At 30.3% G+C, this 13,047-nt stretch overlaps 2 protein-coding genes across 5 annotated transcripts in view; one reads left to right on the forward strand and one right to left on the reverse strand.

Moving 5' to 3' along the window:
- The window catches only part of wapl (wings apart-like), an 18,043-nt gene extending 12,733 nt beyond the window's left edge, over nucleotides 1-5,310 (reverse strand). The window contains exons 1-3 of one of the 2 annotated variants that reach the window (XM_014433580.3): nucleotides 5,060-5,310; nucleotides 4,755-4,938; nucleotides 4,445-4,589 (exon numbers count right to left, since the gene is read on the reverse strand). In XM_014433580.3, coding sequence (XP_014289066.1) covers nucleotides 4,445-4,589; nucleotides 4,755-4,938 — 329 coding nt within the window. In that variant the 5' untranslated portion in view covers nucleotides 5,060-5,310. Of the gene's footprint in view, nucleotides 1-4,444; nucleotides 4,662-4,754; nucleotides 4,939-5,059 lie in introns of both variants that reach the window. The other variant, XM_014433579.3, reaches the window with a different exon arrangement.
- A 3,318-nt stretch (nucleotides 5,311-8,628) lies between these two features.
- LOC106688880 (glutamyl aminopeptidase) overlaps nucleotides 8,629-13,047 on the forward strand; it is a 35,340-nt gene continuing 30,921 nt past the window's right edge. For 2 of the 3 annotated variants that reach the window (XM_014433572.2, XM_067052751.1), the window contains exon 1: nucleotides 8,629-8,752. In XM_014433572.2, coding sequence (XP_014289058.1) covers nucleotides 8,726-8,752 — 27 coding nt within the window. In that variant the 5' untranslated portion in view covers nucleotides 8,629-8,725. Of the gene's footprint in view, nucleotides 8,753-9,030; nucleotides 9,185-13,047 lie in introns of those variants that run through there. The other variant, XM_014433573.3, reaches the window with a different exon arrangement.

Below are 13,047 nucleotides of genomic sequence, written 5' to 3' on the forward strand. Positions count from 1 at the left end.
CATATATACATAAACATTTTATCAGACTGTAAATGGTATATATTTTTGAGGTTCCTGAGGATCAGTCAATAGTAAAACAACTATATTGAGGCGACAATAACCAAGAAACTCCAATTAGATTACTTAAAATAGTTATTTATATTTTATATTAATAATATAACATTATTAGACTTAAAATTCAGACAGCAAATTATTAAAAATAAAATAGTAAACCTAAACTGTCCTACCTCAACAAAATTTTAATTAATTCAGGTTTAATAATCAAAAATATTATTGACCAAACAAATAATACAACAATAAATAAAAATTGTACCTCAAACCAATCAAACATTATACAAGAAAATTTCTGTCACTGTAATAGAAAATTGTAAGTAATGTTTTTATTTATTAATCTTAATTTGTATTAAGTATATTTTAGAGTTGAATAATTGATTAAGTAAACCCTTTTTTTCTGAAAAACTGTTTTCCCACATCCCACAGTGGAGCATGACTGTGCGAACAATAAATTCGTGGAACTGCGCCTCAACATAGTTGTTTTACTATTGATCCTAAAAATGTATATATATATTTGATATAAGCATTTAAATTTATATATAAATACATACATTTAATATATTTAATTCAATGTCTAGGTCTGATATTTATCTATTTATTTAATTATAAAACTACACAATTGCACTGCCTGACTTTATAACACAATCATAACACACTATTAGAGATTATGATTAACAGTAATAGTACTAAAAATAAAAACAAATTAGTCCTTTTTTTTTAAGGATAATAATTAACTTAAATGAAAATTAATTTAATGAATAACAGAGTTGGGCTAAAAACTAGTTACACCCAAAAATAAAGCTTAATATTAAAAATAAAAGGAATTCAAAATTAATAAAATATATATTAATATTAAAACAGAATTGTATTCATCATTAATGTAAGTTATTAATTTATAAGTAGTTTTAGTCAATCTAATTTTTGACCAACTCAGATAAATAGAATATATTATAATAAATAATAAATAGTCAGCCAAGAAAAGGCCCAAATACATAATAAATTGACTAACTTAAAAATGTAACCAGAGGAAGGTAAATGAAGCTGTTCTCTTTAAGAGGTGAAAAGCACTGGCCCATACAAGAGAAAAAGTTATAGAGTAGTGGGGGAAATGGAGGGGTCCAGAAAGCTATCCAATCACTGCACTGGCAATAAACCCAATACATATTTAATAATTTATCACTTAATTTTTTATATTTTATCATTAAATTATTAATTTTAAGTAGTCCAATCTAATTTTAGTAGTGATATTCATGATTGGTATGTAACAAATATTGGAATAATACTATGAAAACCCCAAGTAGTAATTGAAAATATAATCCTTTCAAGGGGAACCAATTATAATTAAAATCAGTATTAAAATCTTGAACAGTAACGTTTGATTTTTATGGATCATTAATTTTTCAACTATTACAAAAAACATAAATAACGTGGAAGAAGTAGGACGATGAAAGAACTGTATAATACATAGTAGATAAGAAACTCTGATTCATAACATCGGTAAACGTTCTTATTTTATTTTACTTTTTTATTAAGAAAGTATATTAATTAAATATTTGTGCCAGACCAGTGATAGTAAAATTATAACAATAAAGCTAGGACTAGAAATCATAGTATAAAAATTAAACAATTATCAATAATGATATTGAATGAATAGCACTTGCATTCCAGTGAGACAATATAATACTTTTAAAATAATGTGAATATAGTTATAAGAGATTATAATTTTGTTCATGAGGAAGTTCAATGAAGCCCTACTTTTAACAGAATAAGGAGAGAAAAGCACAAGTTAAGTATGAAACTTTAAGACAATAATGAATCTATTAGGCCTAGCTTGGAGATATTTAGTAATCATAGACTAACAAGTTAGATTAAAATGAAAAATTGTCAAATAAAGTAAATTCCTTTTAAACCATTAATATAAACTTAAAAAACCTAATATTATCAATAGGACAATATATTCCATAAAGGGGATATGATTCATAAACAGGATTCAGATGAAAATGAATAAAACTCTTCTTCTTCTTCCTCTAACTCCTATGAGTCCCATTCTAATTTGCCTAGTGATCTTTAATCCCTTGTTAGTCTTCTCATCACCAGGATGGAGCATCCTCTATCTGCCACCAGTAGGTTTAGGGCACTTGATTTTGGTCTACCAGGAGGACAGAACCTTCCAAGAACTAATTGGCCTATTGAGTATCATCCATTCTTCAGATTTGTCCAAAACATTTAAGCTACCAGTCTTCCAAGATGTCTCACACAATCACACTCCCATATTCTTACAAATCCTGGCATTTATAACATAGTCCCTCTTATTCCTATTGACTATTCTTCAGAGGAATCTCATTTCAGTCAATAAGATCCTGCTTAACCCTTCATAGGGTACTTGGGTGGTTATGGTGCTCTAGGTAACACTGGGTTTTAATGAGACACAAGCCTCACCTGCTACTAGTTTCACTTATAATCATTTTTCATGTCTAGTAAGAGAAATAGACTGCAACAGTTCCAATAATTGAGCTGGTTGGAGTGTAGCCGACCTAAATGGTACGATAGTTTACTAATACCCATTGGTGTCTAATTTGTTTAACAAGACATTTTTAATATTTTCATTAAACATTTTCCTGCCATGAAAGTTTGTTATCAGTACTCTATGAGGTTCTCCGAAACATATTTGATGTAATCTTTCAAAAATGTTTGGTCACAGTGACAATATAAAAAAAAAAAAAAAAATATTAAACATCAAACACTAGTTTTAGCATCCCCAACTAGATTTCTTCTGTCACAGTAATTTATATAGTACAAAACATCTGTTATATTTATTTTATTCTAGATATTCCTGTTGTATTACTAAATATTAAAATAAAATTTTAAATAGACAAATCGGTCTTAATTTTCCACCTAATGGTTCTATCTATTTTCTTTTTCTTAGGTTATAACCTCATTTTAATTTTCTAGATCTCTATTTTTTCACAACTTTTCTATGATTCTAATGATATATTTTAATTTTATCATCCAATAATTCATAGAAAAAAAGTTTTAAGGTATGTGCAGAGGCAGATAAAGGTTATAAATCTAGTATATATCATACACATATGTATGCATAATTAAAAACATTTAAAACATGTTAGTTAAATAAAATTTGAAATGAATGAAAATCATTTTCAGCAGAAAACTGAATATTTACTACACTAGCTATTAAAACTATATTAACCATTACGACTTAAGTTTGACAATTATATGTTCTAAGATAGTTTGAAGAAACAATATTTTAGTTATATTAGTTACAGCAGATTTGGTCGAGTAAAACACACCTTAATTATAAGGAACAACTTAATCTATTTTTTCTCACATATTATTCCTGAGGTATTTGTCGTTTTTTTTACTGAAAAAGTTATATTAACTGAATTATAGAAAATTATTATTTACTGAAAACTAGCAGTTCATGAATTATAACCAGGCAACTTGATACTCATTTTTAATTATTATATAAAGTGTCAATTTTCAACAGTTTAGAAAATAGAACTCTTACATTTTTTAATTTTTTTTTCTTAAATGTTTTAAATAATCCTCATTACTGTCATAAATTTAAATTCCTTCCTCTCCCCCCCCCCCATAAAAGTACACTTTTAATCTAGACCAGTTGACAAGATTGATAGCTGAGTGTAAATATAAAGTGTAAGTACTAAGAGAATTAAATCGTATAAACAGTTAACATTGTTCAAATTCTATTGAGAAATTACCAGTCATATGAGTATCACTGATATATATGTGCATATGTATTAATAAAATAATAGAATAATTAGGTTAACTCTACCTAGAAATAAAAGGTATCCCGAAAGGGTATATGCTATATTGAGTTTGAACTATGTTATATATGTTAAGACCAAAGATTCCGATAAGAAAATAATTTATTTAATAACAATATATATGAATTTTAGGCATTCAAGAGAGAGAGCAAATTTTAACAACACAGCTAAATACATTGTATTTTAATAGCAATAGAACTCTTTACTGAACAACAGCGTACTTTCTGTTCCTGGACATTACTGTAACAATATACAATACACAGAATAAAGAGTCTTAGCCATGAGAAAACAAAAAATAATTCTCACTCCTTTTTGTAAGCCATTAAGACAATATTATTTTAGGAAAAGGATTTTCTGCAATTCCAAATTAGACAATTTTTTCCATTAAGGTCTCATACTCAAAACAAAATTACTATTTTGTTACAAACTAACAACTTGTCATCACCTAGAACAAATTAGTTTGCGTAAAACTATCATCACATATTTATTTATTATAGCGAGTCAATATAAACAAAACATTTTTAAAATTAATGTTTAGGTGTAATAAATGACACCCATTATCCAATTAATAAAAATATATTCTGTACCTGGCTGGTCTTGCAGGCCTGCTATATTGTTTTGTAAGGGATTGCGGTGGAGGAGCCGGGGCTGGAGGTGTTGCTTTGGGCTTGTCATCATCAACTCTGCTTTTGAAAAACTTTTTTGGCTTCACAGATGTTGGGGAAGTAGAACCTGAATTAAAACCAGAATAAGCATTAGATTTATCCCTTGGTCTCTTTGATGATGAATAGTCACAACGCTGTCCTATAAAAAATTTAGAATTTGTTAAAAACCTAATATCCCTAAATATCAAACTAAATCAAAATGAAAATGTTTTAGAATGAAAAGAATACTTACCCACAGTAAAATTTGTACTCCTTATGGAAGTAAATGAAGTAATTCCCCATTTTCCAACAGTCCCAGCTGATTTTGCTGCACAAGGTTTATTACTGTTTTCATAAAAAAGCTTATCAAATTGAATGCTAGCATGAGTAGTAGGCCCTACTTTTCGACCATAGGTTTTATAGCATCCTCGTGACATCTAAAAATATTAACAGAACCAAAAATTCAAGAAAGGATAAAATCAAAAATATATGTAAAAATGGTTTAGCCATTATTTCCAATTATGGTTTTAAAATTAAGATTAAAAAAAAAAAACTTACGTTAAAACATCAAAAAACTGGCATAAGGAATGATCACTTCAAATACACTTAAGAAGTTTAAGATTTAGAAACAGTATAAACAATTTGGTTAACATATCTATAATTAAGAAGTAACTTTTCCACCAGAAGCAAATCTTATAAACACCACATCGATCATCTTCTAAAATTATGCACAGAAAAGTAGCGTTAAGGCATGACAACAGAGGCACTTAGTGGAAATCTTTAAAAGTAAGAAGACAAAATAACCAACACTTAAACAACCTAATCCGCCATACTAGCCGAAAATTGAAAATACTAGTATTCGAAACCTGTATGTTACCTCACAACTGGTAGTACTAGTAGTTCGAAAATGAACCTGGCGGGAATTTCATATTTAAATTTGTATGTGCCTATAGAAAATGTTTAGTTGTGAACTGAGTTTGCTCAAGTATTTTTCCCAGTTTTAAATCTATACTTCCTACATTTAAATCTAATATCTATCTTTAAAATATTTTAATGTACTTAAAGAAATTTGTACAATAAATAAAAATGTAAACGTTTTCGAAAATAATGTATTGGGTAAGAAATGTCCGTGGAATGGAGAATTTAGACTGGAGCACAATACAAAATTTCATGGTATGTACTCAGTGGATGAATATGATTCAGTTTATGGGCTAAACCTTCCTCAGGGTTGTTCGAAAGAGAGGTATATCCTCGATTCTCTGCCTTACAGTCCTGAAGAAAATTTTCTTCAAACCTTATCTTACCTTATTACACTTCTGCTTTGAGAACTTCAATAGTATTATTGAGGACAGTCAACATGAACTACTTAAGCTTAGATTATTTAAAAATAATATTTCTCCACCTATGTATGAGCTAATCAATTATTTTTATTGCTCTAGTCGTGCACTGAGAACCTATAGAGCCCTGAGTGGGATATGTCAAGATCATTTCTTGAGGCAGCCTTGAAATAAATTTTGATCGACTCAGATGAGATTCAAACTCACAACCTTTTAAACTAAGCACCCTGGGACCCTTGCTCCAGCCTTCTCAGCTATCAGGTGCTCAAGAGCTAACATTATTTGTCAAGTTTAAGTTGAGACAGTTAGAACACTCAATAACGAATGTGTTGACTCTTAACAAAATTTTCGTAATGCATAAACTAATAATCTGGTGGCAATTGCCTAATGAGATTTTGACCAATATATTCAAATTCTCGACGCTTTGTGTGAATTTGTAGCTGTGAATGCCATGTCCATTGTAGCAATTAGGTCCGTAACACTCTCATCCGTGGGCTTTAGTGCTCGACTATATTTTCAAGGATGTTGGAACACAACAATCTAACTTTAAATAAAGCGTTTAAAAAAGAAATGAGCTATAAAAACGTATCAGAATGAATCTTATTCCTGAGTATCGTGCGAGTAACCATAAAACTCATCCACTTAATCTTCTCTCTTGCAACCTATGAACATGAACATGTATTGTCAATGCCTTCTGATATAGAGTAATTCTCATCTTCAATTGGAGTCAGAAATAATTAATTATTCACAGCCACCTCGACATAATCATCACTAGCTGAATATATATAAATGAAATATTACGAAAACTTACAAAAAGATAAATATAAGTGTGATAATTCTTCTTCTTTCTTTATTGAGAGCTGATTCTAGGGCTGCCCCAGAAAATAATCAGTTACAAAAATCTTTTACCAATCAGTTTCATTTTATAACTACTTATTCATGATTTGAGCTTAACAAAATCCTGTAACTATAAAGTTTTCAAGAACATAAGGATAACATTCGAAGCTCATAAGTAGTGATATTTTAAGCAACACCCTATAATGTTATTTTGTTACTTATTAAGTTGAAGCACTATATAACTTCAATAAATCTTTGTACAACTGTGTAACTTTGTAAATAGCCAATTATTGTATATGTTATTAATAAACGTGATTCAGGAATTCTCCTGAATAACTCCAAACAATTTTTTTTTTTAACACCTCTGGACTTAAAGTTAACTCCGTGTATATAAAATCCTTATTGATGAGGCTAAAATCAGTATTATCCTCCTGTTGGTGATTTCTCAGTGAAAACATTCAAATCTAGTTACAGTCTATGTGGTTTTGCATTAGTTACTTTTTTATTGTTGCTCACATGTTATGTCTTCTCCAAAACGTAATTCATATGCCAGATGGATCAATTTAAAGCAACTTAAACTAGGTCTTCTCTGAGAGTCAAACATTCTTTCATCTTCCTTGAGGATTATGGTAACGTCAAATACTTTGTACCAATGTGACGTAACCTTCGATAATAAGTATAAGGAGAAACATAATCGGAACCTCACAAAATTTATAGAATGGTGGTAATAGTAGTAATAAAATTTATAGAAGCAATTCGTTAGTATGTTTTTACAATCATTCAAAAAGATAAGTCTTTACTCTTTAATGATTCTTTTAAAAACACCATTAGGTCATACAATTATGAAAGACAAAAATTTCTTTAGATCCAGACTTTCTCCTTTTTTTATCATTGCTCTCCCCAAACGAGTCTAAATCACTTAGAAAAAATAAGGTATTTTGCCCACTATCCTAAATTGATAAAAAGTCATTCAGACATAGCGAATTGATAAACAGAAACAAAGTCTTTTCCTATTTGACCAGAGACTTTATCTGAATTTGAGGGACTTTCAGTAGAAATTTAGAGATCTATTGGCGATAAAGTCCCTTTCAATATTTAAACTGATGCTGCTGACTACCACAAAGGCACTTTTTTAACACCTATTCAATTCAAATGCAAATTTTCATTCCTCTAACTTAGTGGTTTCAAAGTTATAGAAGTCTAGGGACCACTAAGCCAGAAATTAAACCATGCGTGACCCTTTGGGCAAAGGGATGGAAACTATTTGATAATTAAGTGGCTTAAGAATGCATTCAGAGGTATTTTATTAATGCATTTACCATTTAAAACCTTACAGCTAATAGCAAAACATCAGATGAAGTAAATAAATAAACAATTATAACAATAATTATTCGTAAAATATGTGCTGTCAATGCCTCCCATGACCTATAAAGGTTCTCGTGGACCAAAACCTAGAAACAACCGCTCCAACTCAAATTGGAGAGGTATGTATTGCCAAAAACGTGGAAAAACATTAGAACACGATGATTTCGAACTGAAATTCACCCTGAATTGTATGGAGTTATTCTGTCTAAAAAAAAAACATACATACCGAATGCAGGTAATTCATTCCGGAAAATAAAACAAATTGAATCCAAATAATAACTGCATTTTTTAAAAGTAAAAAACAAAACAAAAATCTTAGGATCGTCCTAAGGACCCTCTGTGGGTAGGTGTGTTTTTCTCTCATTCCAGATCTTCAATTTCGTGTATACGAATCTAAATCACTTTAGAAATCGGAGAGTTAGTAGTAGTAGTAGAACGTTCAAATTAGTGTTTTGTTGATTATTAGTTTTTCATTTACTAAATAACTATTGACGGAGTAATTTGAATTAACTAAATTTAGTTAAATTTTCTTAGCCCTCCCCCTTCAATGTTAAGAAAATACATATTTTGTTTATTCTTCAAGATCGATACTTCAAGATCGATAGATTGTTTAAAAACTTTCCTGTTAATAGTGCTTATTTCAGATATGGTTTGAATTAGGTGTGGTGATATTTTGTTTTTGATCATGGATGCAGAAGGATTTTCATCTGAGGTAACGTTTCTCGTTTTGTGTAGTTCTATAGCTCTTATCAAGCTAAATGGTAACTCAGCAAATGTTTCCGGGTTGTATAGTTTTTTTGAGAATGATTTAATTTCTCTTACACAAAAAAACCTCCAACATATCATTGCATTAGAAAATGTATATCTGGCTGATTTCATTAACAATTACACAGTAGTGATTAAATGAAACAATTTTTTGATTTTATAGAATCTAGTATTTAACAATTCTTACTTTCTTATCAGCTAACTGTAGTGATTTAACATCCTTATCTCCCTTTTTATTGATACTGCTACACCAAGCTCATTGCACCTCATTATTATTTCAATACTGGGAGTATTAGACCTGTTTTTAACTCACTGATAATCGGTTGTGTTATAGCTTAAGGAAACTTTTTTGATGATATCACTTTTTCATTAATTTGCCGTAAGTATCTATCTAAATGTGATTTTGTATTACCATAACATTGTCATGTAAGTTAGTTTTGTTATTTGATTCTAGTTCTAGGTAAACTTCCAACATTTTTTTCCTATATCCAAGCTGGGGATCTTGTTGATAAGGGCCCTTTAAGGGGGATTTTATTAGCCCTTAGCATCCTGAGTACTCGTTCCTTAATGAAAGCCGTATCGATTAGGTGAAAACATGCTTTGATTCTCCATGAAAATTACAATCTGTGTTTAGACATTTCCCAATAATTTAGTTATGATTGAAAATAGTAAGATTATTCTATAGTTTCCTAATACCTTATAGAATATAGAATAGGAATTGTTGTCGTTTTTTATGGTTGCAGATATTTCACATAACATAAACTGTATGATCAGATAGGTGGTCTTGTTTTATTAAATTTACTGCAATAATCATTATATTCTGAATCTATCCATTCAACATTCCTGTTAAGTTGATTAAATCCTGTTTCCCAGTCCTTATCCCCATACTTTATCATATATACAATTTTTCCTTGCAACATGCCACATTTCCTTCTCGTTGGAAAACCGCTTTAGTTCGACCATTAAATAAAATCCCAAATCCTTCTTCACCTAATGACTTTTGTCCTATTTCTCTCCTCTCTAACCTTTCAAAACCGTTAGAACGCCTTTTTCAAAACCAACTCTCAAACTTCCTAGAAGAACGTTCCCTCATCAATTCCCTCCAATCCGACTTTTGACCTGGCTATTCAACAAAATCAGCTCTCCTTAAAATAACCCTCTACCTCCAAACTGCCATGGAACACCAAAACCTAACTATCCTCATCCTCCTTGATTTCTCCAAAGCATTTGACACGGTTAACCACAACATCCTTACAACTATGAAATCTCCTTTATCCAACAGTGCTTTGCGCTGGTTTCAATCCTTCCTATCTGATCGTTCCCAGTATGTAGTGGTTCCTGATAAACCTCCATCAATGACTCGCTCACCTCAGCGGTGTCCCTCAGGGTTCATCACTACCCCCTACTGTTTTCGCTATCTATATTAATGACCTTCCCATCCTTATCCAACATTCTCAATACCATTTGTATGCAGATGATTTCAAAATTTACCTTTCCTTCCCACCATCTGACCTATTAGTTGTTATGGAGAAGATTCAAGAAGACTTAAATAGAATTAGTCAGTGGGCACAAAAACCAAGCTTAAGTTGAATGCAGACAAGACTAAGGCAATCGTAATAGGATCCACTCACCTCCTGAAAACTATTCCTCACATTCCAACCTTATTCCTAAACAACAATCTGATACAATTCCATCCATACCTTAAAAACCTTGGTGTCACTATAGACCAAACTCTCTCTTGGAAAAACAATGTTTCCCATATTTCCCGTTGTACCTTTTCCACCCTGAAACATTTAAATTATCTTCGTCACCTACTTCCTTTTGAAACCCACAGGCTCCTGGTTACTTCCTTAATATTCCCCCACTTTGACTATTGCTGTGTGGTTTATGGGGGAGTCTCTGGGGATCTCGAAGCAAAATTAAAATGGTTAATTAATTGTTTTGTATGATTCATCTTTGGGGTCCCCAGGGACGTCTCTGTCACCCGATTTTATAAAGAGTTGAAGTGGCTTTACCCCTTCCTCCGTCGTAAATATTTCCTTGCTTCCTTTCTCTATCAAGTTATCCAATCCCGCTGTCCATCTTACATCTCTCAGATATCCTTCAATTTATGTCCTCAGTGCATTCCTGCAATACCATCTCATGGCCTTCAGACTTATATGTAACTACACATTGAACCGCAGCCTTTGGTAGATCTTTCCTCATCCGTTCCTCTTCCCTATGTAATTCTATTCCCTCTTTTATTCGTAGTTCTAATACCCTTCCAATCTTCAAATCCCGTATCTTCGACTACCTTCTGTCCACCCAATTCCGGAAGAATAACAATTGAAAGTTTCAAAAAAGCTTTATATATTTTCTGTATTTTATGTCTTAGATTTTCATTTATAATTTTAAATATGTACACTAGCAGAAATTATCTCTTTTCATTTATTATTTTTTAGTTTAATTGTATTTGATTTTATATAAATTTTTTTCTTTTTATTTACTATAAGAAGTCATCTTATGTTTTATGATATGACAAGTGGTTTTGTTTTATTGTTTTTATCATTATTTTATTTATTCTGTTAATTATTGTTGTTTATTTATATCTTTTTAAATTCATTGTATTATTTTATTTTATGACATCTTGTAATTTCATCTCTATTTTGCAATTTACTCCAAGGCTCTAAAGCCTAATTTTGACGTCTGTAAATTATTCTAAAGGAATCAATCCCAGAATAAATAAAGATTATTATTATTATTATCCTTTAATAATTAAAGTTTCTAATTTTTTCTTTGATGTCACTTTTTCAATTTAAAAGTTTTTTTCATTGTTTCATTTTCTTTTATAGTCGAGGATATTTTTTATTAGTTGTCTATTTAATGGTTGAATTTTTATTTTAGTTACCATTTTTTAAAAAATTGCCTATTAGCTGTGCAGTTTCACCCATTCTAAATTTGGATTATACATTCCTGTTTCATTCATATAATGAGTGTATAGTATAAGTCATCTGATATAAAATGTGGAATTTGTAAGGAAAATTAAGAGGACCAATTACTAAAAAAAAAAAAAAAAAAAAAAAAAAAAAAAAAAAAAAACTTTACTTACTTGTTCAATTTCGATTCTGAAAAAAACAAAACAAGAGAAACAAATTGCAGTAAGCAATAGCCATACAAACATAATTAAACTCATTGAGCATATAAGTAGTGAAAATCTATATTGTTTAAGATCATTAACACTTTAAAATAAAAAATGACCTAATAAAGTTAGTGTAGTGAAACTTCTTTCACTGGTATGAAGTTGCATTAATTAATCAAAATATAAAAATGCCATGTTATACTTATAAATGATTGACTGTATGTGAATTTGAAGGAGATGATTTATTCTCAACTGTCAGTCACTGTTCTTTGTCTTCATCTCTACCCATCATCAGAGCTCTGATGAAAAGTACATTATAGGTTGTAACATCGGCAATAAATAAATAGTTGAAAACTATTTTTTTTTCTTCTCGACAGCAGCCTGAATTTCTCCTAAAAATGCTCTAGGTCATCTACTTACAGCTACCTTATTTTCCTTACCTTGACAGCAACCACCACAAGGGACGATTGGAAACGATCAGACCATGATCAGTGGTCTGCATTTCGTAATTTTGCCATTGTGAAAGTGAAATATATGGACTCATGTGACTAATTTATTAACTTTAACAGTTAGGTGGTTTGAATTTTAGCTTTTTATTTGATATTTTTCGTTTGTCTATGGATTTATGCTCATGAAAATTGTGACAAAAACATCTTAAGCAAGGTTAACATCTTGCAAATTGAATACTGTCTCCCAACCTATTCCTTCTTAATGTTTATTTAATTTCTCAAAATCTACAAATTCATTTATTTTTGTTTGCCATACAAAGAATTTCAATGTGTATTGAATGATAGCTAAACATTGATCTATCATTGTGTTTTCAAAGGCCATTGTTTATAGGAGGAAGTTAATTCCTAATTTTGATTTATAAAAACTATTCAACAATGCAAGGAGCTACTGCCACCTATGGGTTAGCCAGCTAACTAGAGGAGGTTCTGAAACAGAAGGACAAAGTCCAGAGGGAGAGAGAGAGAAATACTTTATTTATCTATGCTGCCTAAATACATTAGGTTGCTATCTCACACAGCATACTTATCAATCCGTAATCGGACATATATAAATTACACATACATAGTATAATCAGAAAAAAAGAGATACAATAATAAGATATAATAAACAATCCC

Source organism: Halyomorpha halys, unplaced genomic scaffold (genome assembly GCF_000696795.3).
Source record: "Halyomorpha halys isolate HHAL.00 unplaced genomic scaffold, Hhal_1.1 Scaffold1225.1, whole genome shotgun sequence".
NCBI classification, from domain to species: Eukaryota; Metazoa; Arthropoda; class Insecta; order Hemiptera; family Pentatomidae; genus Halyomorpha; species Halyomorpha halys.